General features: G+C 42.1%; 1 protein-coding gene across 1 annotated transcript in view; it reads left to right on the forward strand.

The window, feature by feature from the left end:
- LOC109234727 overlaps positions 15155–25826 on the forward strand; it is a 20512-nt gene continuing 9840 nt past the window's right edge. The window contains exons 1-6 of the mRNA XM_019400790.1: positions 15155–15342; positions 17889–17966; positions 18691–18747; positions 19837–19876; positions 20025–20103; positions 20194–21809. Coding sequence (XP_019256335.1) covers positions 15155–15342; positions 17889–17966; positions 18691–18747; positions 19837–19876; positions 20025–20103; positions 20194–21809 — 2058 coding nt within the window. The remainder of the gene's footprint in view (positions 15343–17888; positions 17967–18690; positions 18748–19836; positions 19877–20024; positions 20104–20193; positions 21810–25826) is intronic.

A 25826-nucleotide genomic window follows, 5' to 3' on the forward strand; every position in this document is an offset into this window, starting at 1 on the left:
TCAATAAATTCCACTGCCTGCGATGACGGAGTTAGTACATACAGGGGAAAAGTACCCTCCAAAGAAAGCAAACCACACAGCACGTACCGTAGTGTTTTGCCTCCCATCTACCCTTGGATAGATCCCGCCACTTACGCTCATCATAGGTCGAGCAAGCCTCCAGCTTCCAAGCCCAATCCGTCAGGTTGGGGACCTCGTATGACATCCACGGGGTTGCTGCAAAAAAGAAAAGGAAAGCGTCTTTACAGAATTTGTCTCCACCATGAGCAAAAACAAAAACGATAAAAACACAAGTGTACCACTTACGTGTGACATTCCATTTCTCAGGAAACGACAGGAACTCCACGGGGATAACATCGATAGTCCTTACTTGGACGAATCGATTCATCCACTCGGTCCCCATTTTCTTCATCATCGACAACAAAGGGATTGACATCGCAAAGCTATCAGGCCTCGGCAATGAAAGGGTCGGTACAATCTGATGAGATGGCTAAGGGTGAACTCGAGCCCGGCTTCTTCCACAAAGAACCTCATCATGAGCACTATCCTCCAGAACGACGGGTGAACCTGTGCCAGGGTAGCCCGATATCTTCGACAAAAGTCAAGCACGACTCTATCAAGAGGGCCCTGCATGAAGGGATACGTGTATACGTGTAAAAAACCCTCTGTATGAGCCGTGATGTTCTCTTCCGAAGAAGGTACCTACAGTACCACCTTTTCTCCCCATCCGCAGTCTCTCCTCACTGCCTCGAGGTGTTCCTCTCCTATTGATGAAGTGAATCTTGATGCATGGTCCCAATGGCCCTCGACATTGGGAGGTCTCTCTAACGAAAGGTGCCTCCTCGAGACAAAGAATCTTGAGGTTGGCTCGCCAGACGCAGGCGGTGTACCACCGATTGAGCGGGAAGAAGAGGCGGAACCCTCCTCTTCTTGGTGAACGGATTCGGGCATAGCAGTCATGGCTGTGATAAAACAAGAGAAGGAAAATGGAAACTCGGGCGAAAACTTTGAATTAAAATGATGGAAAGGCTGATGCAAGGAAGAAGAGCTTTATGAAAAAGGATAGCAGCTCAAAATAGCGGAATCTTCAAAAAGGGAGGAAACAAACTCATATATAGAGCAAGCGATGACTGTCCGCCTACTCTAGAGGCCAATTAATTCCGACTAGGCCATTATTACTTTTGGAATAGTGTACCGACGGGACCATCCCGGACGCTTCATGGCCGTGCCATACAAGTGAAGCTGACGTACAATGTTCGAGGGGTCAAAGATTTCCATATCGATCCAGCCTCGAGATGGTACCCAATCTCGAGGACCTTTGCTATTACAAACGCGGGTCATTCACCCGATTCCTTGGCCCTTGGGCTACTTGAGCCCAAGCCGGTTCTCTCTCGAGAATTGTTAATGAAGCCTCAGGGCCACTTTTACTTTCAGATCAATTTAAATGCTCTCTCGGCTACTTTAGCCCAGGGGCCATCCGAGTCCAAGCGTATCCTCATCCGGTGTCTATCTATGACGCCTTAGGGCTGTCTTCATTTTTCAAAAGCAAGTTCTCGAGGTCGCTCGAGTTCAGATAAACTCTCACTCGGGGACTATTTGAAAAGGCCCGAGGGCTGTCTTTATTTTCAGGTGGTCAAGCAACTCCGTCTCTCGAGGACTATCAACGGAGCCTAAGAGGGCTTAGTTTTGTTCTTAAATTCGAGGCCCCACTCTCACTCAATTCGAAGTCGACTGTTTCGGCGGCCTAAGTTTGTATCAATACAATCCGGACTTGGTCTGAGGAACGACAAAGGGTTTTAGGGAGTATCATATTAACCAATCGAGAATCAAGGAAATTCCTACGCCCAGGCCCGATATTCGGACCGATCGGTAAAGTCACATGCTCAGATTCTTTACAAACGCAGGCAAAGGGAAATCCGGCACAAATCAAAGACAAATTGAAGAAACATTTTTGTATTAATAAACGATGATTACAAAAGCCCACGAAGGATCCTTACACAGAAACAAAGAAATTAAAACAACTGCTAGAAGTCTAATCTACTCTCGAAGGTATATCCTTGGGGGCGACATCGGCGAGAACCATTTCCTCGGGGGTCCCATTTCGATCTCCAGAGCGACGCCCTTAAAAATATCCTCCGAAACAGCAATGGATGAGGAAGAAGGCTATAGCCTATCAAAGAACAAAAGCTTTTAATGCCGGGAAAATTGTGGCGCGGTGAAAAATTTGGCTAGTATGGGTCACGTCAGCACTACTATTGTGAAGCCACTTCTTGAGACGTGGCACCGGTGTGGGATGCAACAGTTAGTAGATGAGGCCTCCTCACTCCGGAGAAGGCAAAGGGAGTGAAGTGCCACACCAGGTTGAAGTTAAGAGAGATGAGCAGCAGTTCAAGAACCACATATCCGCTGATGCGCGAACAATTTGAAGCCCCTCTCTCATCATTTCAGGCCAACAACAACAATAACAAACCAGTATGATCCCACTCATTGGGGAAGAGCTCTGAAAGAGAGCCATGGCATAACTGGCAAAACCGCTGCCGTGTGACCTTACGATCACAGTCTCAAACCATGAAAAATAAAGTTTGGATGAGGAAGAAGAGAAGAAAGGAGTTGAAAGCTGTTAAAGAATGACTAGATGGAGTTTGATTCAACAAACCTCCCACTTATAGAAGGGCAGTAGCATAACTAACGGCGCTATCAATTCCTTTGGGAAACGTACCTCCAGGCGCAATCAATACTTTTTGGGAAACGAATCGGCGGCGATATGACCGCCTTTGGGGAGAATAAATCGGCGGTGTATTGAATGCCTCTGAAGATGGATTGACATGATGTTTTCAGTCACTTGGAGCACTGACATCACAAGCATGACGTCATCACGAGATGTTCGAGAAAGTCAAGAGTCAGGACTGTTTCTTATTATTTTCACTCTAAGAAACGCGGGGACTATCTGTATACAGTAAAAATCAGGAGGCCCGATTTTATGGTCGCTATAACGCTTCGCAAGCGTGTCTCCAAAGGCTCGAGGTTCGACCCCGAGGGTTCCCAACGTTCGACCTTGGGGTAGTGTAAATCGATGATTATCATGGGAGAGTGGGAAGTTCCCAAGGCGCTTGATCAAAGCTGACAGAGCCTGCAAAAGGCGCACTAGTCTGTACCAAACTAGCGAATAGCTATACCAGCTATGTTTCTTTGTAATAAATGCATCTGTACCATGTTGGGATTTCCCCTCATATATAAAGGGGATCCTTGTCATTTTTGTAAAGGATACATACAAGATACAACACACCACATTGAATACAAGAACAAGAACATTCTCTGCTCTCTAACTTAAACATATTCTCTTTTGATCTTATTACTTACATTTATTGCTTACATTTATTGTATATTCGTTGATTGTTCTTCATTTATGTTCATTATTGATCATAAAGAGCCCTCATCAAGGCCTTTATAACTGTTAGTTCCACACCGATTGCCCAAGATTCTAATGCCTAACTCGACCTCGAGGCCCCGTATTAGCCAACTCGAGGCCCCGAGTCTCAACCATTCGATTTTCTTAATACGTTACTTTCAAGCTCTTATCCTATTTTCTAATCTCACACTTAGCATCCATTGCTTAACAAACTAGCATAAAAATAAATCACGTATTTTTAGAACCACAAAATCAAATCTAATTGTAATTACCATTTTCAAGGTAAACAGGTAAGCTGAAGCAACGTCATGTCCTGCCTAATCATCTCTCCTCAGAACTTCTTAGGGCTACCTCTACCCTTCCTCAGACCCGCCATGGTTAACCTCTCGCACCGCCTAACCGGAGCGTCTATGTCTCTCTTCATCACGTGTCCAAAACCATCTCAGCCTCGATTCCCGCAGTTTGTTTTTCATAAGGGCCACTCTCACCTTGTCTCTAATAGCTTCATTCCTAATATTATCCTTCCTGGTATGCTCACACATCCATCTCAACATTCTCATTTCTGCTACTTTCATCTTCTAGACATGGGATTTCTTGACTGGCTAGCACTTGAAATATATTAAAAGCATTATTGTAAATTAGTAGTTAATGTGAATATCTACTAGTTTCACTACTTTCATTCATCATGTAAATAACCTCCTACTATTCATCACTATTATGATTGTAACTTCCATGATCTTCCCTCGAAATTCCAATTGTTAGTGTCATATTTAAGACAATCTTTTTGTATGCCTTTATGTAATAATATAAATAGAGACATAATGTGATATGTAATGCACTTGAACACTAGAAAGAAATAAGAAAGTTCTATTTTCTTCTCTTCTCCTATTGCCTATGTTTTTTTGTTTTATATTATTAATTTAAATTATATTTCTTGACACGTTATCACAGTACGAAGCTTACTTTTTACTCACGACGGACTCATACTACTATCATTTGCCAACTGGTATCGTATGCTTCTTTAAAAGTTATTGTATTGTCGTACTTATGAATTTTATGATAACTTAATACTTTCATTTTATAAAACACTAATTAAATATTTACCGGAAATATTTTGTTTATGAATGACACATCATCTTCTCCTTTTAGTTCACTCTCTGTCCAATAAAATCGTTTATTGCCTCCATTACTCAACTCATTGTACTTCTATTTATATTTCCAACATATTTTTTTTAATAGTTTTCATCATGCCGAATTTGTAAAAGCTTGAGTTTGTGGCACTTGACATTTTTCAATTTTTTTACCTATCATGGGTTCTCGATGATGAGATTCACTTAGACGCTAAAGGTCTTGATGACACAATTACTCAAGGTAATGAGGCATTGAGTCAGGACAAAGTGAAGGCTATCATTTTCCTTCATCATCATCTGAATGAAGGTTTGGAGGCTGGATATTTGACAGTAAAAGATCCAGTTGAATTATGGATTGACATGAAGGAAAGGTATGATTATCTTAAGGCTATGGTATAGCCAAGGGCTCGATATGAGTGGATACACTTACGATTGCAAAATTTTAGGACCGTGAGTATAACTCTTTTGTATTTCGAATACTTCCCAATTAAAATTATCTTGGGAAGTTATGAATTATGAGGACTTATTGAAAAAGACTTATGATTTTTCATGCCTCAAATATGGTGTTACAAGCAATACTGTGAAATGAGTTTTAAAAAGTATTCAAAGTTTGATCTCATGCCTTCTGGTGACTGAGCAACATAATACTCTTTTGATGAAAAATTATAAAGCTCGTCTCATAGGTTCAACTCCATTCACCGGAGCGAATGTGGTAGCGGCATGTGATAAGTCTATGAAGATAAAATACTTATCGTAGCCATATGAATATTTGTGAGCATGGCAATGGCAAGAGACGATATAATTATTATCATTATGGTGGTCATGGCAAATAGAAGAACAATATGGGTTTCTCAAAATAATCCTTCAAAAAGCAAACTTAATAATTATCATCGCTGTGGATTAGAAAATTGAATGCCATGCCCTGAGCATTTTGTCAAACTTTATCCAAACTCCATCAAAAGAAAGAAAAATAACGTTGGAGCCTCTTCTGCTAGTTCCCCAATGGAGTCACACTTGACCTTTAAAATGATTTTGAGGCAGAACCTTCAAACAAGTATGATGATAATGTCGAGACAAATCTTGCTTTTAAATGTGATAATTTTGAAGGCCTCGATGTCACGACCTAAATCCCATAATAGGTCGTGACAGCGCCCCACAATTATCCACTTTACCTTTAAAAATTAGATTTTTTCAAAAATAATTAGAATTAAATACAAAACCCATGAAACACATACGTATTTTTCTTTACAAAAATACCGAGTACGGATAATACATAAAACGAAGTGATAATAATAATTAGTACAACTGTGAACATCCACTAGAAAATCCCAAAATTCGATGTCACAAGTGCATGAGTATCAACCAGAATATAAAATACTACTACAACATCTGTCTGGATTAGAAAATAGACTAAATAAAATAAAATGGATAGACTAGGGACTCCATGTGATACGGATTGTAACATAGAAAGTAGCTCACCGCAAAGTCTCCTTAGCAATTGCGATTACGCGCCCAAATAACCACCAAAAGTACTTATCTCAGTACCTGCACAATTAGTGCAGAAGTGTAGTATGAGTACGTAAATCAACATGTACCTAGTTAGTATCTAGCCTAACCCCGAAAAAGTAGTGACGAGGGGTCGACATCAACACTCACCAATGGTCCGATAATTCAAGTACAATAAAAGTAGACAAGTACGAAGCATGGCAAGTAAAACAATGAAAAAGATATAGGTACATAATACAATCCTCAGCTGAAGAGTAAACACTAAGTGTCACGACCCAGTTCCCATTACAGGTTGTGAAAGTGCCCAACACCGTTGTTAGGCAAGCCAACACTGATCAAACTAGTGGTTTCCTGTTTAAATAAATTACTAAGTGGATAACATGTCCTCACTTGTTAAAAAGATTTAGAGGTTTGCAAACGTAACATAATTTAAACAGAAGCAAGTGAGTACAATTCAAAATCAGGTAAACAAATCCAAAATCATAAGTCTACTACTGTGTGTGCCAAGACCTAATATCACAAGTATGTGGGCATCCTAGTAGAATATACAAAAGAATACTAATCTATTGTCTGAAAGGAAATAGACAGAAAATCATAACTTAAAGAAGACTCCAGCTGCTTCAGGGGAACGGGGTTCTAGAAAACAAAACGACCGGTCGGGTCGTTACATTCTCCACCTCTTAAACAAATGTTCGTCCTCGAACGAGTTTAGATTCATACCTGAAGTGCTGAATAAGTGTGGATATCTGCTCCGCATGTCCTCCTCGGACTCCCAGGTCACCTTCTCGACTGGTTGGCCCCTCCACTGAACCTTTACCGCGAAAATCCTCTTGGATCTCAACTGGCAATCCTGTCTAGCAACAATGGCAACTGGCTCCTCCTCATAACCCAAGCTCTCATCTAGCTAAATTGTGTTGAAGTCTAACACATGTGATAAGTCAGCATGATACCTCCGGAGCATAGACACGTGAAAAACTGGATATACCCCTGATAGGCTGGGAGGTAAAGCAAGCTCATAAACAACCTCCCTAACTTGCCTCAACACCTCAAATGGGCCTATAAACCTTAGGCTCAACTTGCCCTTCTTTCCGAATCTCATGATTCCCTTCATCGGCGAGACTTATAAGAGAACCTTCTCGCCTACCATAAATGACACATCACGTACCTTCTGATCCGCGTAACTTTTCTATCTGGACTGTGCTGTGCGAAGTCGTTCCTTAATCAACTTTACCTTTTCCAAGGCATCCTTTACCAAATCAGTACCATATAACTTAGCCTCGCCGGGCTCAAACCACCCAATGGGAGAACGACATTGTCGACCATATAAAGCCTCAAATGGAACCATCTCGATGCTGGACTGATAACTGTTGTTGTAAGCAAACTCGGCCAAAGGCAAGAACTGATCCCACTGTCCCCCAAAGTCAATCACATATGCTCTGAGCATGTCTTCCAATATGTGAACTGTCCGCTCTGACTGCTTGTCGGTCTGTGGGTGAAACGCTGTGGTGAGCTCTACACGGGTCCCCAACCCACTCTATACGGCTCTCCAGAAGTGCGAGGATAATTGAGGGCCTCTATCTAATATGACGGAAATAGGCACACTGTGCAACCGACTATCTCCTGAATATAAATATGGGCCAACCTCTCTGAAGTGTAAGTAGTCACAACCGGAATGAAGTGTGCCGACTTGGTCAGCCTATCGACAATAACCCAAACTACATCAAACTTTCGCAAGGTCCGCGGCAACCCAACTACGAAGTCTATAGTAATGCGCTCCCATTTTTACTCTGGTATATTCATCTGCTGGAGTAGGCCACATGGCCTCTGGTGCTCATACTTAACATGCTGGTAATTTAGGCACCTAGCTACATACACAACTATGCCTTTCTTCATCCATCGCCACCAATAATGTTGCCTCAGATCACGATACATCTTCGTAGCACCTGGATGAATGGAATACCAAGAACTGTATGCCTCCTCTAGAATCTTCCCTCTCAAGCCATCGACATTAGGAACACATAGACAACCCTGGAGTCGCAGAACACCATCCTCGCCGATAAGAATCTCTTTGGCACCACCCTATAGTACCGTATCTGAGAACTGCTAAGTGCGGATCATCAAACTGTCGAGCCTTGATCTACTCCAATAGTGAAGACTGGGCAAAAACACATGCAAGAACTCAGCTAGGCTCTGAAATATCTAACCTCACAAGTCTGTTGGCCAAGGACTGAATGCCCAAAGCTAGTGGCCTCTCTTCTGCTGAAATAAATGCCAAGCTACCCATATTCTCTGCCTTTCTGCTCAAGGCATCCACGACTGCATTCGCCTTGCCTAAATGGTAAAGGATAGTGATGTCATAATCATACAGTAACTCAAGCCATCTGCCTACCTCAAATTGAGATCCCTTTGCATGAACAAATGTTGTAAGCTGCGATGACCGGTGTAAACCTCACATGACACCCCATAAAGATAATGCCTTCAGATCTTAAGAGCATGAACAATCGCGGCTAACTCTAGATCGTGCACCGGGTAATTTTTCTCATGTATCTTCAACTGACGCGAAACATATGCAATAACTCGCCCCTTCTGCATCAATACACAACCCAAGCCAACACGCGAAGCATCGCAATACACCGTATACATCCCTGAACCGGAAGGAACCACTAGAACTGGTGTTGTAGTCAAAGCTGTCTTGAGCTTCTGAAAGCTCGCCTCGCAATAATCGGACCGAACGGAGCACCCTTTTGGGTCAATCTAGTCAAAGGTGCTACAACGGATGAAAAACCCTGCACAAATCAGCGTTAATAACCTGCTAACCCCAGGAAACTCTTGATCTTAATCACTGAAGTGGGACGAGGCCAACTCTGAACTGCCTCAATCTTCTTAGGATCCACCTCAATACCCTTTCCTGATATAACATGCCCCAAGAATGCCACTGACTCTAGCCAAAACTCATACTTGGAGAACTTAGCATACAGCTTCTGTTCTCGCAATGTCTGAAGCACCACTCTCAAATGCTGTTCGTGCTCCCCCAGGCTACGTAAGAAAATCAAGATGTCATCAATGAAGACAATAACAAAGGAATCAATATAAGGCCTGAACACCTGGTTCATCAAATCCATAAACGCTGCTGGGGCATTAGTCAAGCCGAAGGACATCACTAGGAACTCATAATGGCTATATCTAGTATGGAAGGTAGTCTTCGGAACATCTGAGTCCTGAATCTTTAACTGATGGTACCCCGATCTCAAGTCGATCTTAGAAAACACCCACGCACCCTGCAACTGGTCAAACAAATCATCAATACGCCGCAACGGGTACTTATTCTTGATGGTAACCTTGTTCAACTAGCGGTAGTCAATGCACATCCGCATAGTCCCATCTTTCTTCTTCACAAATAGCACTGGTGCACCCCAAGGTGATACACTCGGTCTGACAAACCCATTTGCTAACAACTCCTCAAGCTGCTCCTTCAACTCCTTAAACTCTTTCGGAGCCATACTATACAGTGGGATAGATATAGGCTGGGTACCTAGAGCCAAATCAATACATAAATCAATATCACGATATGGTGGCATGCATGGAAGTCAGAAGGAAACACATCGACGAACTCCCGGACTACTGGCACTAAGTCAATCGTCGGAGACTCTACGGTGGTATCCCGAACATAGGCTAGATAAGCCAAACAACCCTTCTCGACCATATATCGAGCATTTAGAAAAGAGATAACCCGACTAGATGTACTAACAGAGGAACCCTTCCACTCCAATCTTGGTAACTCTGGCATCGCTAAAGTAACAGTCTTGGCACGACAATAAAGGATGGCGTGATATGAGGATAACCAATCCATGCCCAGGATGACCTCAAAGTCGGTCATATCAAGTAACAGAAGGTCCGCTCTAGTCTCGTAACCACTGAATGTGACCACACACGACAGATAGATCCGATCCACAACCACAGAATTGCCCATAGGAGTGGCCACATAAATAGGAGTACCCAAGGACTCATGAGGAATATCCAGGAAATGAGCAAACATAGATGATACATATGAATAGGTAGATCCTGGATCAAATAACACCGAAGCATCCCTACCGCAAAAAAAAAATAATACTTGTCATCACGGCATCAGAGGCCACTGCATCTGCTCTGGCCGAAAAAGCATAGAATCTAGCTGGAGTGCCGGCTGGCTGGCCTCCACCTGAGTGAACAATAGCTGGCTGACCTCCCTCTGCCTGGCCTCCACCTCTAGGACGGCCCCTACCAGCCTGTCCCCTACCTCTAGGCGGTCGGATGGCTGGTGCTGCAATCATGGGCTGATGACCCTACTGTACTACCTTACCCCGAAGTCTGGGACAAGTTCTCTTCAGGTGACCTGGATCTCTACACTCGTAACAACCTCTCGGTACCATAGACTGCTGCCCTATAGTCTGACCCTGGTGGCCTGAATACCCACTAGAAAAACCCTGAATGGCTAGAATGCGTCATGAACTCTTTGGCATGGCACTGAAATAGGGCCGCGCTGGAGCACCCCGAGGAGGTGGTGGTGGTGCTGGATATGTGGTCCTGCTAGGCTAACCCCTCCCAAACTGATCTCTTCCCCTAGCCGGGGCACCTCTGAACTCTCTAGTGAATCGGGTCCTCTTGTCCTGCTTCATCTACTCCCTACCCCTCTGGCGGTAGCCCTCAATCCTCCGAGCAATCTCCACCACTAGCTGATAATCAGTACCCATCTCAACCTCCCGGGCCATACTAGCCCGAATACTGGGGTGCAACCCCGCAATAAATCTCTGCGCTCTCTCTACGTCCGTAGGAAGTATCATAAGTGCATGGCGAGACAACTCAGAAAATCTCGCCCCATAATCGGTCACAGACATCTAACCCTGCTCGAGCTGATCAAACTGACACCGCAACTCTTCCCTCTGGGAGGTGGAATATACCTATCCAAGAAAAGCCGCATAAACTGGTCCCAAGTCATGGAAGGAAAACCTACTGGCCTGCCGAGAAGATAAGACTGCCACCAGCTGCGGGCCCTGCCCTCCAACTGGAAAGTAGTGAAATCCACCCCATGCGACTCTAATATTCTCATGTTGTGCAGTCTGTCCCTGCACCTATCAATGAAGTCCTGGGGATCCTCATGCCGCTCACCTCCGTAGACAGGAGGGTGTAGCCTAGTCCATCTGTTCAAGAACTTCTACAGCTCGTTGACCGCAACTGATCTATGCTTAGGTACAACAACTGTAACTGGCCGGGCTCCGCCCACGGGTAGTGTACCTGGAGTCGAATATACTACAGTTTAAGGCTCAAAAACGGGCCGGGCCCAGGCTTCGTGGGCCGGGCTTAAACAGTCCTGGGCTTTGTGGGCTTTTGGAGTTAGCCGGACCAGGACCAGGACCACGAACTAACGGTCCCAGGCTAAGTGGGCCGGTCCCGGGCCTATGTGGGGCTAAGTGGGCCTGACCTATTTTTTTAATTTTTTATCTAAGGCAATTTCTTGTAAATTATATAGCTTAGTTGTGACTTAAAATTTTTTAATTCAAATTTAAAACACAAAATATTGTAAAAAGATATTCAAAGGAATGCGTTATAATTTTTATTATTATGACATTGACAAAACATGGCCCAATCTTTCTTAGTCACCCCCACCCCCCAATGGAATGAGCACAACAAGGTGCTAATACCACCATTGAGAAGAAAAAGAAACTAATCAAGATGTGCCAAAATATAAGTTAAAAATTAATTTTACATGGTATCTCTTACAAATTTCATAAATCCTTCAAGGTTCGGAAGAATTTTCGTTGGTGGTGGTGGAAAAGAAGCTTGTTCATCACCGCTTTCGGGCGAAGCTGCATCCCCCGCAAGTTCAGCTAGCATTTCTTAGTAAGCTTCGTCTACCTCTGGTTGTGATTCTGCAAGTCCAAAATTTCTTCGTTCCAAACGGATCCAATCTCTGAAAAGTACTGATTTTTCCAAGCACTCCCTCATAGACGCTCTATAATCACCGAGTTGAGGTCTTGCTTGACTGAAAGCGCTCTCCGATGCCATTGTTGAAGCTTGAATGGTTAAAATGTCTCGGGTCATCCTTGAAAAGATCGGAAAGTGCTTTTCTTTGTCCTTCCACCATTCTAAAAGATTAAATGAGCCGTCGGGATTCACTTCCTCAAGTCCATGTGGCAAATAAACTTCAAGCTCATTTAGTTGTGAACAATCACAGTGCTACAACCTTGAGAACCCCTGAACCCGGTCCAAGCAGTAAGTGCTCTTACTCCTACAGTTCTTTTAGATGATTGAGAACTAGAAGAAGAAGGAGTTGGAACATTTGGTCTAGCATTATCTATTGCAATTTGATAAGCACTACAAATAGTTAGAGCATTTATTTTAATTGAGGCTTGTGCGTCCGAAAGTGTAGACAACTCCTCATCTTCAAGTGCTAAACCATTACAAATAGATTGATACCAATAATGAGGACCTCCTAATTTCATAGTAGTATTTACCAAGGCAACAACACCATAAATAGGGGGAATAGGGAAAAAAATATTTTTTAAATTTCTTTCTCATAGAATCAATAGCTTCTTTATAGATTTCCCCACCCTCTGAAAAATAAGCAAACAAATTTGCAAGTTCTACAAGATAAACTAAACAGTTAGAAATAGTAGGATAATATTGCCCAGAAAAGTCATTTGTAGCAACATGAAATCTTTCTAAAAAATCTACAAGCATTTTAACATTAGCCCAGTCCGCATTTGTAAGGTGCTCATCATCATCACTTACATGAGCATTAAACGTTGAGTTTATGGGGTTTCTATATTTATATGCAACAACTAAACTTTCATACATGTAATTCCATCTAGTTGGACAAGCTTTAGGAACCTTTCTTTCTCTTAGGCCAAATTCATCGCATCTTTTAAAATATTCTCTAAGTCTACTTCTACGGTTTGGATAAAAAAGCCAGTTAAGAGCCATTTTAACCTTTTCAATTCCAACATTTAAAATTCTCATACCATCACCCACAATTAAATGGTAAATATGACAAATACATCTAACAATAAAAATGTTACTAAATGCAGGATTTAGTGTAGTGGTAAGCAAGGCTACAACATTAGTGTTACTAGTAGCATTATCCATTGAAATTGACATTATTTTATCACTAATGCAAAAATATCTACAAATATCCGTAATCGTGCTAGAGATAAACTGCCCTGTGTGACGTGAATTAATTACTCTATAAGCAATAATGCGCTTTTGCATTATCCAGTCCTCATCAATCCAATGACTTGTAACAGTAGGATAATCACAGTCATTACAACCTTTACCAATATCAGTAGTAATAGCAACACGACAATTAATATGAGTAAATAAATAGCGCAAATATTATTCATATTCATGTTTATATTTATAAATATCGCTCTTATCGCTCTTTACGGTTGTGCGAGACCATCCTTTATAAGTAGGATTAAAAACTTTTCTAATATAATGCACAAATTGAGGGTTGGACGGAAAACTGTAGAGTAAGCACATAACAGTAACCATTTTGCCAATTCTTCCCTATCTTTTCTTGGATCATAATATAAAATACCATCGGTAACGGTGTTAATTCCCGATTGAAATTGATTTGACCCGGTACTAGGGTCAGGCTGACTAGGTAGACTTGTCCCCCCGGCCGCAACTTTCATTTGATGATATTTAACTTTATCTTGAGGGTGTATCATTATGCGTCTCCTCAAACTTCCCGTCCCCCCCTCCCCCCAGCCCCCCGAGTAACATAGTTAAAAGCTAACTCTTTGCCACAAGTTTTATATTTAGCTTTATTTTTTTCTCTTATTTAAATAAAAAATGGCCAAACAAGAGATGTTTTGGCCCATTTAGAAGGTTGTCTAGAAAAAGTAGGGGTAGTAACAGGGGTCAACCGGGGCATCATTTGGATTAGTTGGGTTTACTTCAGCAACAGAACTATTGGGTGTATCGTCATCCGGTTGCGTTTCATTCAAATCTATTTCCTGCTCATCTTCTTCATCAATATTTGGATTACCATAAAGAGAATTCATATATTCATGATCTAAGTGTTCACCACCTCCAACATTATGCACATATTGACTCTCAGTAAATTGTAATAAAGTATTATCACTATCAAGAATAGGAGCAGGTGGAGGGCGGGTATGGGGTTTGGGTACGGAAGCCCGGGGAATTAGAGGAGGAATAGATTGGCCACTAGATTCACCACTCTTGTATTTTCCCTTATTTTTACTAAACATTTTCAAAGGAATAGGCCATCTTAATTATAATTATACAAAGTAAATAAAACAAACAAAACTATAATATTAAAACTAAAGAGTTGGAACGAGTTTACTGAATTGACGAACAACTTGTTGAAAATTAATTATCGTTGAAGACTTGAAGACTTGAATACTTCAATTCACCAACTTCACAATTTTTCACACAAATCGCAAGAAAAAATTAACCAATTATAGAAGAAAATTAGAGAGATATTGAGAGAGATTGATGATTTTGTGAGAAAAATGAAAGAATGAGGGGGTATTTATAGTTGAAAATAGGGAAAAAGTGTAATTATAAAAAGTTTGGGGTTAAAAAAAAGTTGGGGGGGAGGGGGGTTAATGGCTATTTTACAAATCCCAAACGACTATTTTTGCAGGCCAACGGCCATATATTAAATCCCCAAACGGTCAGAATTTTTTTGGAATTTTTTTTAATAATATAGCCGTTGGGCCCGTTTGAGCCCGTTTGGGACCGGTTAGGACCGGTTGAACCAGCCCACTTAGCACTCGGTCCCGGGCCCAAACGGTCCGGTCCTAACGGGCTTTTTGGCTTAACCGGCCCACTTAGCAGGCCCACCCCCATGGTCCCCGTCTTAAACGGTTAGGCCCGTTTAGGCCCACTACCCATATGGGCTCGCGGGCTTGGGCCGGGCCCGGGCCTAACCGACCCACATGCCAGCCTTACTGCAGCTGCATGCCCCGGAGTCTAAGCAGTACGGGTCTATGCTCCCCCTCCCGCTTGAGATGTGGCGGGGTCTGCTGGAAATAAACCAGCCTGGGTCATAGAATCCATGAACCGCAGCATACGGCCCATGACCTCCTGAAAGCCCGATGCTGACATGAAATCTACCGGGGCTAGCTCTGATGCGGGTACCTCGCCCTGCTCCTCAATGATGGGATCCTTTAATGGATCCCCTAGTGGTGCAACTGGGGCAACTATGGGACGTCCTCGTCCCCTACCTCGAGCCGGTGCCCTCCCTTGGCCTCTGCCTCAGCCTCTAGCAACGGGAGGAGCAGCTCCTCCCAGGTCCGGAACGTCTGCGGCGCGTATTCTCACCATCTATGAGATAATAAGAGAAAGGAACTTAGTATACCATCAACTGCACGATATGAGATGAATAAAGAGTAGTTTTCTAACACCCTATAGCCTCTCAAAGATAAGTACATACGTCTTCATACCGATTCGCAAGACTCTACCAGGTCTGCCATAACTTGAGAGACCTACGTGAACCTAGTGCTCTGATACCATGTTGTTAGGACCCGGTTTCAATTACAGGTCGTAATGGCGCCTAACACCGTTGTTAGGCAAGTCAACACTGATCGAACTAGTGGTTTCCTATTTAAATAAATTACTAAGTGGATAACATGTCCTCACTTGTTAAAAAGATTTAGAGGTTTGCAAACGTAACATAATTTCGACGGAAGCAAGTGGGTACAATTCAAAATCATGTAAACAAATCCAAAATCATAAGTCTACTAGTGTGTCTGCCAAGACCTGGTGTCATAAGTATGTGGGCATTTTAGTAGAATATACAAAAGAATACTAACCTACTGTCCGAAAGGAAACAGACAGAAAAGGATAACATAAATAAGACTCCAGCTGCTGTAGAACAACTCAGAAGGTAGCTCACCGTGAAGTCTCAAAATGGGGATCAAATCTGCGTGCCGGACTGGTGACCAGATGCACCTGCCTCAAATCCTGTACAATTAAGTACAGAAGTGTAGCGTGAGTAAATAAAAATATGTACCCAGTAAGTATCTAGTCTAACCTCGAAGAAGCAGTGACGAGGGGTCGACTCTGACACTTACTAAGGGCCAACAATATAATATTATGAAATTCTAATTAAGCAAGGTATATAGAGATAACAACTAAACTCAGAACACAAAATCACTGAACAATTCTTTCATCATATTTAAGAACCCAAAACACTTCCTTCATTTAAAACAATGATCTTTCAAACAATGAATTTATACAAGTTATAAAAAGGGCTTCCAATTCAATTATCACACGCAAATTCCACCAAGGACGTTCGGCCCGCTCCAACATAAATGTAAATTGTGCATTGCCGAGGGTCAAACGGCATGAACCAAAGATGCATCTATTACCCCGCTCGTGAATCATACGTACGACGCGGTCAAATATAAATTTATCAATAAATCATAACCCTTTCTTGATTCTTTTAAAAATAAAGACAATTCAACTTGAAGCTCTTAAATCCTTGAAAATCCTCAACTTAGTTCCATTTGTTAAAATTAACAATTATAATCAAACAACGGTGTCCACAAAGCATGGTGTAAACCTAAAACTACCCGGACATAAATAGGAATAGTAGCTACGTACGGACTCTCGTCACGTCGTACGTATGTAGCCCCCAAAATTAACAACACATATTAATTTAGTTCACCTATGGGGTTAATTCCCTCTTACAAGGTTAGAAAAGAGACTTACCTCGTCTCAAGGCCTACTTTCCGGTCCAAGATTATGTCCAAACCCTCAATTCGGTGCCGAACAATCTAAAACTATGCAAATAGTGTGAAAACTAATCAATATAGGTTTAAAAGTTCATATCCCAACTATTAAAGAAATTTCCCAACTCTAAATGCAAGATTCCTAAAATTCATCCCCGGGCCCACATGCCCGAATTCCGGAAATTTTCTAAGAAAGTTGTTACCCATAACCTTAGGAACATAAATATATGATTTTCACTAAGTTCCATAACCATTTCGTGGTAAAATCCCATTTTTATCAAAAACCTAGATTTTCATCTAAACCTATGATTTTCACTAATTTACATATTATAATCTACTCATAAACTATGTATTAAACTCACATTAGGTAGAAATTACTTACCTCAAAAGGCTAGGTCGAAATCCCCTCCTTAAGAGCTCTCAAATCGCCCAATAGTGCAATAAATGACCCCAAAAATGCCCAAGTCCCATTTTAAAACTCATTGTCCAGCCGCCTCCTTCATCGCGATCGCGACCAAGCCCTAGTGGTCGCTATGGCTAAACTAGTGAAGCCCAGAAAAAGGCTCTACGCGATCGCGAGAAGACCCACGCGAACGCGAAGCACTAGGTCGCCTACTCTTCATGAACGCGAGGCCCTAAACGCGAATTATGAGAGTAAGGAGTATAAATTATGGATTAACTATTTAGAATCATACATAAGTAATTTAAATGAAACAGTTTGAAATAAATATATTTCATCCATTAATAAGCTAATTGGTACAACTCTTCGGAGGTTACATGATAGCTTAGTCAAGATCCAAGTTTCTCAACAAGCAAGTATACAAGGAGTAATCAGACATGGGGGGAGGGGGTGAGGGGTCCTAAATTTTATAGACTAAAGGATCATTCCGTGCAACATAAATAATACTTCCTGTAAAGGCCTGTAAAATTTCACCTAGAACCCAAGGTTTCATGATGCCGAGGTAGGTTTATGTGTTTGATGATTGTAGAAATTCTTCGCGGCTCCCAAGCTCGCCACGGTACGTACTTTTGGTTTATACAGTACGTTGGGGAGTTGAAGGAATAATTTTGTAGAACATGGTATTTCTGTGGTCCACCATGCAGCTGCAGAATCACTTCGCGGGCTGCAGATCAGCTACAGAGTGCAACAGGACTTGAGCCAATTTTGAGGACCATTATGCGGTCCACTATGCGAATGCATAATCATTTTATGAACCGCACAATTCGTCGCAGATTCAGCTGAAGAATTGGGGGGGGGGGAGGGGGACTTTTGCGGTGCGTTATGTGACCGCATAACTGGTCTGCAGACCGCAAACCTGACCCGAGCAACCTAGTTTTGGAGGGTGATTTCGGGGTCCCTTATGCGGATCACATACCTGTTCTGCGGTCCATTCTGTGATCACATAATTGAGTTCAGAGGGTCCATTTTTCTATCTTTATAAACCGACCATGTTTTAATAAATAGACTTGAGGGACGTTTTTGAAGGGGAATTCTGATATTTTAAGAGAGAGGGGAGGAACTAGAGAGAGGCAGAGGAGCTCCAACACCTTCCACTTCAATTCCTTGCACAAGCCTTAGAGAATTCACAAGGAAAGCTTGCAAAATCATTTACTAGAGAGGTAAGATTCTAGCCCTAGTCTCCAATTTCGAGTTTGGGCAGGGGTTGGGTAATGAGGAGTGTGATTCTTGGGTGTGAGGAAGTTATTTATGCATGCATGTACCATCAAGGTTGGTGGGAAGGTTGTTGAGCTCAAATGGGTAAGCATTAGGTTGTAGGATGAAGGAATCCACCATAGAAGAACCTTGAAATCATGTTGCACACCTAGTGCTTGATAGAATGCTCAAATGAGCTAAAACCCCGAGTATCTTCCTAATTGTGGTTCAAATTTGTCATGTCTCTAATAGATTGAAGTCGCTAGGATTTTCGGAACGTTGTAGTAATTTAAGGAAAGCTCAAGCGAGGTATGTTGTCTAAACTCCTCTTGTAAAAGTCGAATTCTATGATGTCCTCGTAAGTTGTGATTATGATTGGCTCAATTTCTTATTTCTCATATTCCGAGTCTTTCCTAATAAATTTGATTATTCTCTAATAAGTGTTATGTTGAAAGACGTATGTACTCAAAATATGTTTTAGATGTTCCCATCATATCATGATTCCCTCCGAGAATGTAATCTAATATGACAAATGTATTAAAGGTGTTGTGATTTAAGAATCATGTTTCAATTGCTAGTTATTATGCCAAATTGTGGAAGAAAACACAATGTGCCTAAGACTCTTATTTGCTCATATGTGTACCTAAAGTCTTGATTTGATATTCTCTTATTGTTGGTAATCCATGGTAACACTTGAAAAATATAGGGGTGAGTTTGAAATATGAAATACGGCCGACATGCGGAGAATGATATAATAATTGTGGACGCTAGTGCCAATGAAATAGAAAGATGCGTGAAATGTTGACACCAATTTTTCCCTATATATTTTCAATATGTAAAATAACTTCAAAATGGCACATATATGCATATGTAAGCATATTCAAGTGTTTTATTATTTTTTCCATAATTTTTAAGGTTTTTTAAATCAATTTATTTTCCTTTTTTATCCATAAAACCCAATAATCATTTCCAAAATTATTTTTTTGGTAATTAATCTATTGGATTTTCATCTTTATGCCAAGATATAGCTAAGGTAATTTTTACAGGTTTTTATAATTTTGTTTAGTATTTTTAAAAGCTAATTGCACATAATTGCAATATTAACCTTTTTAAGATTTAATTGTGTTTTATATTCAAATTTGCACCGGCCAACGATTTTCAGATCATTAACCATTTTTCTTCCCAGGCCCTTAATTACGCAAGTATTTGATTGTGTTGATTTTTCCGGCGAGTACTCTGGCGGGGACCCCATCTGACTTCGCACGGAAGCAATAAGAGATTTTTGACTTTACACGCACAAGCAGTAGAGCAGTAGCCATACGCCAGGTCCCGCACCATCTGGAGTATACCAAGTCGAAAGATCCAGGTTCTACTCGTGGGCATTGATCATATCAACAGTATTCAGCGGATTTGGAAGCGCGTCCCGACTGTGATCCAGGTTCTATCTTTCTTGAATTGTATTTGCGCACATCTATTTACTGTTGCCTTGCCGGCAGTTTTGATGGATTGATTGCTTTTTCTATCTTTTCTACTAGTGTTTTAAGCTTAAGGTTTCATCTATTCATTTTAATCCTGTGTTTGCATAGGGGCAGTTTCGTAGACGTGGTAGATTCATTGTTCCTGTGCCTGCTCGCGTTACTGTTCTCGTAGTCGCCCCTTTGAGCTGTTTTTAGCTCTTGGGTTCGTAGCCTGTAGTCCGCCGTCCCCATTATTGGTTCTTAGTGGTAGTGTTTACCTAATACCTTTTGTTTATAGTGGCGGTAGTGGACGATCTGAGAGTAAGGTCATGTTCTCGGGTGAGGCTGGGGGTGGGGTCCAGGGGTGGGAAGGGGGGTAAGAAAGCCTTTAGGTTGAGAATTGGGTCTTGGAACATTGGGACGTTGACGGGGAAGTCTATAGAGTTAGGTAAGATTCTTCAGAAGAGGAAGATTAACATAGCGTGTGTTCAGGAGACTAGATGGAATGGTACTAGGGCACGAGATGTAGACGGATATAAACTATGGTACTCAGGGAGCGCTGGGGGTAAGAATGGGGTAGGTATTTTAGTAGACAGTGACCTCAGGGAGCTCGTGGTTGAGGTTAATAGGGTAAATGACAGGTTGATAAGTATTAAGCTGGTAGTTGGTGGGTTTACTATAAATGTGATTAGTGCTTACGCTCCTCAGGTAGGTTTGGACCAGGAGGTTAAGAAGCAATTCTGGGAGGATTTGGACGAGATGGTGCGTAGTATCCCGCACACAGAGAAGTTGTTCATTGGCGGAGATTTCAATGGTCATATTGGGGCTAGTGCTAGGGGTTATGATGATGTGCATGGCGGGTACGGTGTTGGGGTTAGGAATGAGGGAGGTAATTCACTATTGGATTTTGCTAGAGCTTTTGATTTGGTTATAGCTAACTCGAGTTTTCCGAAGAGGGAAGAGCACCTGGTCACTTTCCGGAATTCAATGGGCAAGACTCAAATTGATTATCTTCTTTGCAGGAAGTGTGATAAAGGTTTGTGCACTAACTGCAAGGTCATCCCAAGTGAGCACCTCACGACTCTACATAGGCTCTTAGTTATGGACCTGGAGATCAAGAGGAGTAGGAGGAAGAGGGCCGAGTGCAGGCAACCTAAGATCAAGTGGGGTAGCTTGACCAAGGACAAAGATCAGGAGTTAGGGGAGAAGTTGTTGGCTATGAGGGCCTGGATGAGTAGGGGGGACGCGTCTAGTATGTGGTTCACGACTGCGAATTGCATTAGGGTAGCTGCTAGAGAGGTCCTAGGGGTCACGAAGGGCTTCCCTGGGTGTCATAAAGGGGACTGGTGGTGGAATGGAGAGGTTCAAGGTAAAGTGGAAGCTAAGAAAGCTGCTTATTTGAATCTAGTGGAGAGTACAAACGAGGAGGAAAAATGGACTTATCGGGAATGTTATAGAAAGGCAAGGAAAGAGGCGAAGTTAGCAGTTACGACGGCTAAGAACGCGGCATTTGCTCGTTTGTACGAGGAGCTTGAGGGCAAAGGCGGGGACAAGAGGTTGTACCGGTTGGCCAAGGTGAGGGAGAGGAAAGCCCGCGACTTAGACCAAGTCAAGTGCATCAAGGACGAGGATGGAAAAGTCTTGTTGGACGAGGCACTTATTAGGAGAAGATGGCAGACATACTTCCATAAACTGTTGAATGAGGAGGGGGATAGACACCTTGTGCTGGGTGAGTTGGAGCACTCCGAGAGTCGGCGGGATTTTGGGTACTCTAGGCGAATTACGATGGAGAAGGTGGAAGGGGCGATGCGTAATATGTGCAGGGGCAGAGCAACAGGGCCAGATGAAATCCCGGTGGAATTTTGGAAGAGCGCGGGGCGGGCAGGGTTGGAGTGGCTCACCGGGCTGTTTAATGTTATTTTTAAGACAAAGAAGATGCCCGAAGAATGGAGGTGGAGTACGATGGTTCCGATTTACAAGAACAAGGGTGATATCCAAATTGCAACAATTATAGGGGTATAAAGCTGTTGAGTCACACTATGAAGGTTTGAGAGGGTGGTGGAGGCTAGGGTGAGGAGGTGCGTGTCTATTTCCGAAAATTAGTTTGGATTCATGCCGGGGCATTCGACTACGGAAGCAATTCATCTGGTAAGGAGATTAGTGGAGCAGTACAGGGAAAGGAAGAAGGATTTGCATATGGTGTTTATTGACCTTGAGAAAGCCTACGATAAAGTTCCGAGGGAGGTCCCGTAGAGGTGTTTGGAGGTTAGCAGTGTTCCGGTAGCGTATATTAGTTTCATTAAGGATATGTATGATAATGCTAAGACTCGGGTGAGGACTGGGGGTGGTGACTCGGAGCATTTCCCTGTGGTGATGGGGTTGCACCAGGGATCGGCTCCTAGCCCATTTTTATTTGCCTTGACGATGGATGTATTGTCGCGTCACATCCAAGGGGAGGTGCCTTGGTGCATGCTATTTGCCGATGATATAGTGTTGATTGACGAGACGCGTCGTGGAGTTAACGCGAGGTTAGAGGTTTGGAGACAGACTTTGGAGTCTAAAGGTTTCAAACTGAGTAGAACCAAGACAGAATACTTGGAGTGCAAGTTCAGTGACGGGACCCATGATGCACACGTAGAGGTTAAGCTTGATGCTCAAGTTATCCCCAAGAGAGCGAGTTTTAAGTACCTCGGGTCTATTATCCAGGGTAACGGGGAGATTGAAGAAGATGTCGCGCATCGCATTGGAGCAGGATGGATGAAGTGGAGGCTCGCTTCCGTTATTTTGTGTGATAGGAATGTGCCGCTAAGACTTAAGGGTAATTTTTATAGAGTGGTGGTTCGACCGGCTATGCTGTATGGGGCTGAGTGTTGGCCAGTCAAGAACTCCCACGTGCATAAGATGAGAGTAGCAGAGATGAGGATGTTGAGATGGATGTGTGGGTGTACCAGGAGAGATAGGATTAGGAATGAAGATATCCGAGACAAAGAGGGAGTAGCCTCCGTGGAGGACAAGATGCGGGAGTCGAGGCTGAGATGGTTCGGCCATGTTAAGAGAAGAAGCATTGATGCTCCAGTTAGGAGGTGTGAGAGGTTGGCCATTGAGAGTTTGAGAAGAGGTCGAGGTAGGCCTAAGAAGTATTGGGGAGAGGTGATTAGGCAGGACATGATGCTGCTTCAGCTCACTGAGGACATGACCCTTGATAGGAGAGTGTGGAGGTCGAGGATTAAGGTAGAAGGTTAGTAGGTAGTTTATAGTTGCTCACCGATAGTCTTAGTAGTATGCATGTCCCTTCATATTCTTATACTTTTATTATATTATGTGGTTTTTTTCGCCTCAGGTATTGTATTCCCTGTTGCTAATATTTGGTACCACTTATCCTGTATCTTGTTTTTTTTCATTTATCTTCCATCTTTCTTCCTCCCTTGCTTTCCTTTTCTTCTTCTTCTTGCCCTTCCTGAGCCGAGGGTCTATTGGAAACAGCCTCTCTACCTGCATTAGGTAGGGGTAAGATCTGCGTACAGACTACCCTCCCCAGACCCCACTTGTTGGGACCAAACTAGGTTTGTTGTTGTTGTTGTTTAATTGTGTTTTATATTCATAAAATTAAGTCCTGTATTTTTAAATTGTTAGTTATAAGCTATAAATCATTTTAGTTTCAATTTATTCCCAGAAGTTAATTTCCTATTTTTTATAATTTTAAAAGGGGAAAATTGGCTATTTAAATTATAGCCCAATTACATTTCAATTTTAGCCTAAAACTGATCCCAAACTAAACCCAATTTCCCGGCCCAATTCCCATGCAGACCCGATCCCTAACCCAATTAAACGGCCACTATTCGCCTTTTCCATTTTAACCTTAATCGACCCCTTACCCTACCTCATTCATCACCAAACGCCGCCCTTGAATCCCCCTTCTCTCAATTCTCTCTGAAACCTCACTTGAACCCTAGCCGCCGCCATCTAATCACACCCTAATCCATCCTAATACCTTCCTAATCCATGGCCCCCTCGTGGTCATTTGAGACATGTATCAGCCTCCTATGGCTCCTGGTTGTTTGTTTCTATGGTTTCATGGCCAGACCTCGAAGGGTCTGGTCCAGTCCTAGCTCGACTTTTGTTCATGGCCTTTCTCCGGCCATCCATGACTTTTCTCTAGCCATTCATGGCCTTTCAAGGCCGATCCTTGACTTTTTCTGGTAAGGTCGTTAACTTTCAAAGTCTTTCTCACTTCTTTTGGGTTTTTTGAAACCCTAGCTCGACCTTTCAATTTTCTTTCAGATCTCTCTTAGATCTGTACTTACAATGAATTTCATAAGTGTTTTCTCGAAGGTTCTTCAACTTTTCTTTCAAAACGACTCTTCATTTTTTTCGACGATTAGGGTTTCCTTTAAGTTTATCAAAAGATCTCTTCTCTGATCTCAATATTGTTTGTGATTTTGCTATGTTTAAAACGACTTGCTCATATTGTTCTTCTATCTATTTCAGCATGTTAAAAACCCTAGTTCCTTTAGTCTTATCCGAGTTCTGAAGCTGTTTGTTTAAATGTGTACTTGTTCTTTGTTTCTGACTCTCTTTTCCTTGTTTGACTTGTTTGATTTTGAGTTCTTACCATCTTTTAAACTCGACTACTGCTGAAGCCCTAAATTTCTTAGACGTTTTTCTCACTTATTACTACTGTGAGACCTCTACCTGTTTCTGATTTCTCTTACCTAATACTATGTTCTGCTTCACTGTTTATTCTATGTGACTACTTGACCTACTTGACTACTGTGCATCGAATATTTTCCTTACTACTGAATCCTAGCTTATTTCTGCCACTACTGTATGTTTGTGTTATCTCTTTTGCCAATGTGTTTGGCCTCGCATGTCTTATGCTTCTGTTCACTCTATTTATATATTGAAGTTTCTTCCTTGATTGATCTTGATTTGGTGACTGATTGAAAAAGCGTTTTCTTTATAAACCCTAATTTCACTCGCCTATTTAAAATTAATTGATTCCTTTCCCTTTACTGTGATATTTTACCTTGCTGAATCCTTTCCCAAAATAAGCCTATTTTGTACTTAGACTTGATTGTTTACTTCATGCTTTTACTGCCCCTTATATGGAAATAATCAATCTGTCCCCAAATTGAATTCTTTCCTTAATTAAACCTGCTACTACCCGTTAAACAGTGATTCCTTAATTAAAGGGAATCACTTGTGTTAATTGATTCTGACTTGTGATTGTTTCCATGTTTGTCTTAAGACTTTACTTATTACCTTACTTATCACTCGTTTTCAAAAGCTATAAATACCCACCCCCTCTTCTTTCAAAAGACCGGAGCAACTTGAGTTCAAAACACACACTTACATTTAAAAATCTCTCTTTCTTTATTGCTACTTGTGCTGTTGCTTTGTCTAGCCGGCTGAAAGCCAAGGTTAGACTGTGGACTCTTGATTGCTTCACCTTTCTGCACTTTGCTTCTCTACTAGTATGTCCTAGTTTACTCTTTAAGTCTCAACAACAATATGTTTCTTTAAGTTGCTTCAGTCTCTCATTCATGCTCACTTCTGCCAATGTTTCTGTAGTCTATTTACATTACTAGCATGCTGAAATATGCTCCCTTCCCCTTTTAGATTAAAGTTTCCCTATGTATGTACTCTGTCAGTCGCTTGTTATATGATTTGCTGACTTATGAATCCCAAACCCCATATCCCCTCTATGTGTTTGTGTTTCTTAGGTTGGTTTGTGGGCAGGCCAGCATCATCTATTGCTGTGCATGACCAAACCTGCCCCTTTCTGGGGTCATATGCTTCATACAATATATTCCCAAAACCCCTCGACCCTTTGTGTAACTACTGATTCTGGGTAGTTTGAGCTCCACTGCTACTGTTTTTTTTCAAATCACCCTTTAATCTTACATTTCCAACTCAGTTTTAATCAATTTC

The sequence above is a fragment of the Nicotiana attenuata genome, chromosome 11, assembly GCF_001879085.1.
Source record: "Nicotiana attenuata strain UT chromosome 11, NIATTr2, whole genome shotgun sequence".
Classification (NCBI taxonomy): domain Eukaryota; kingdom Viridiplantae; phylum Streptophyta; class Magnoliopsida; order Solanales; family Solanaceae; genus Nicotiana; species Nicotiana attenuata.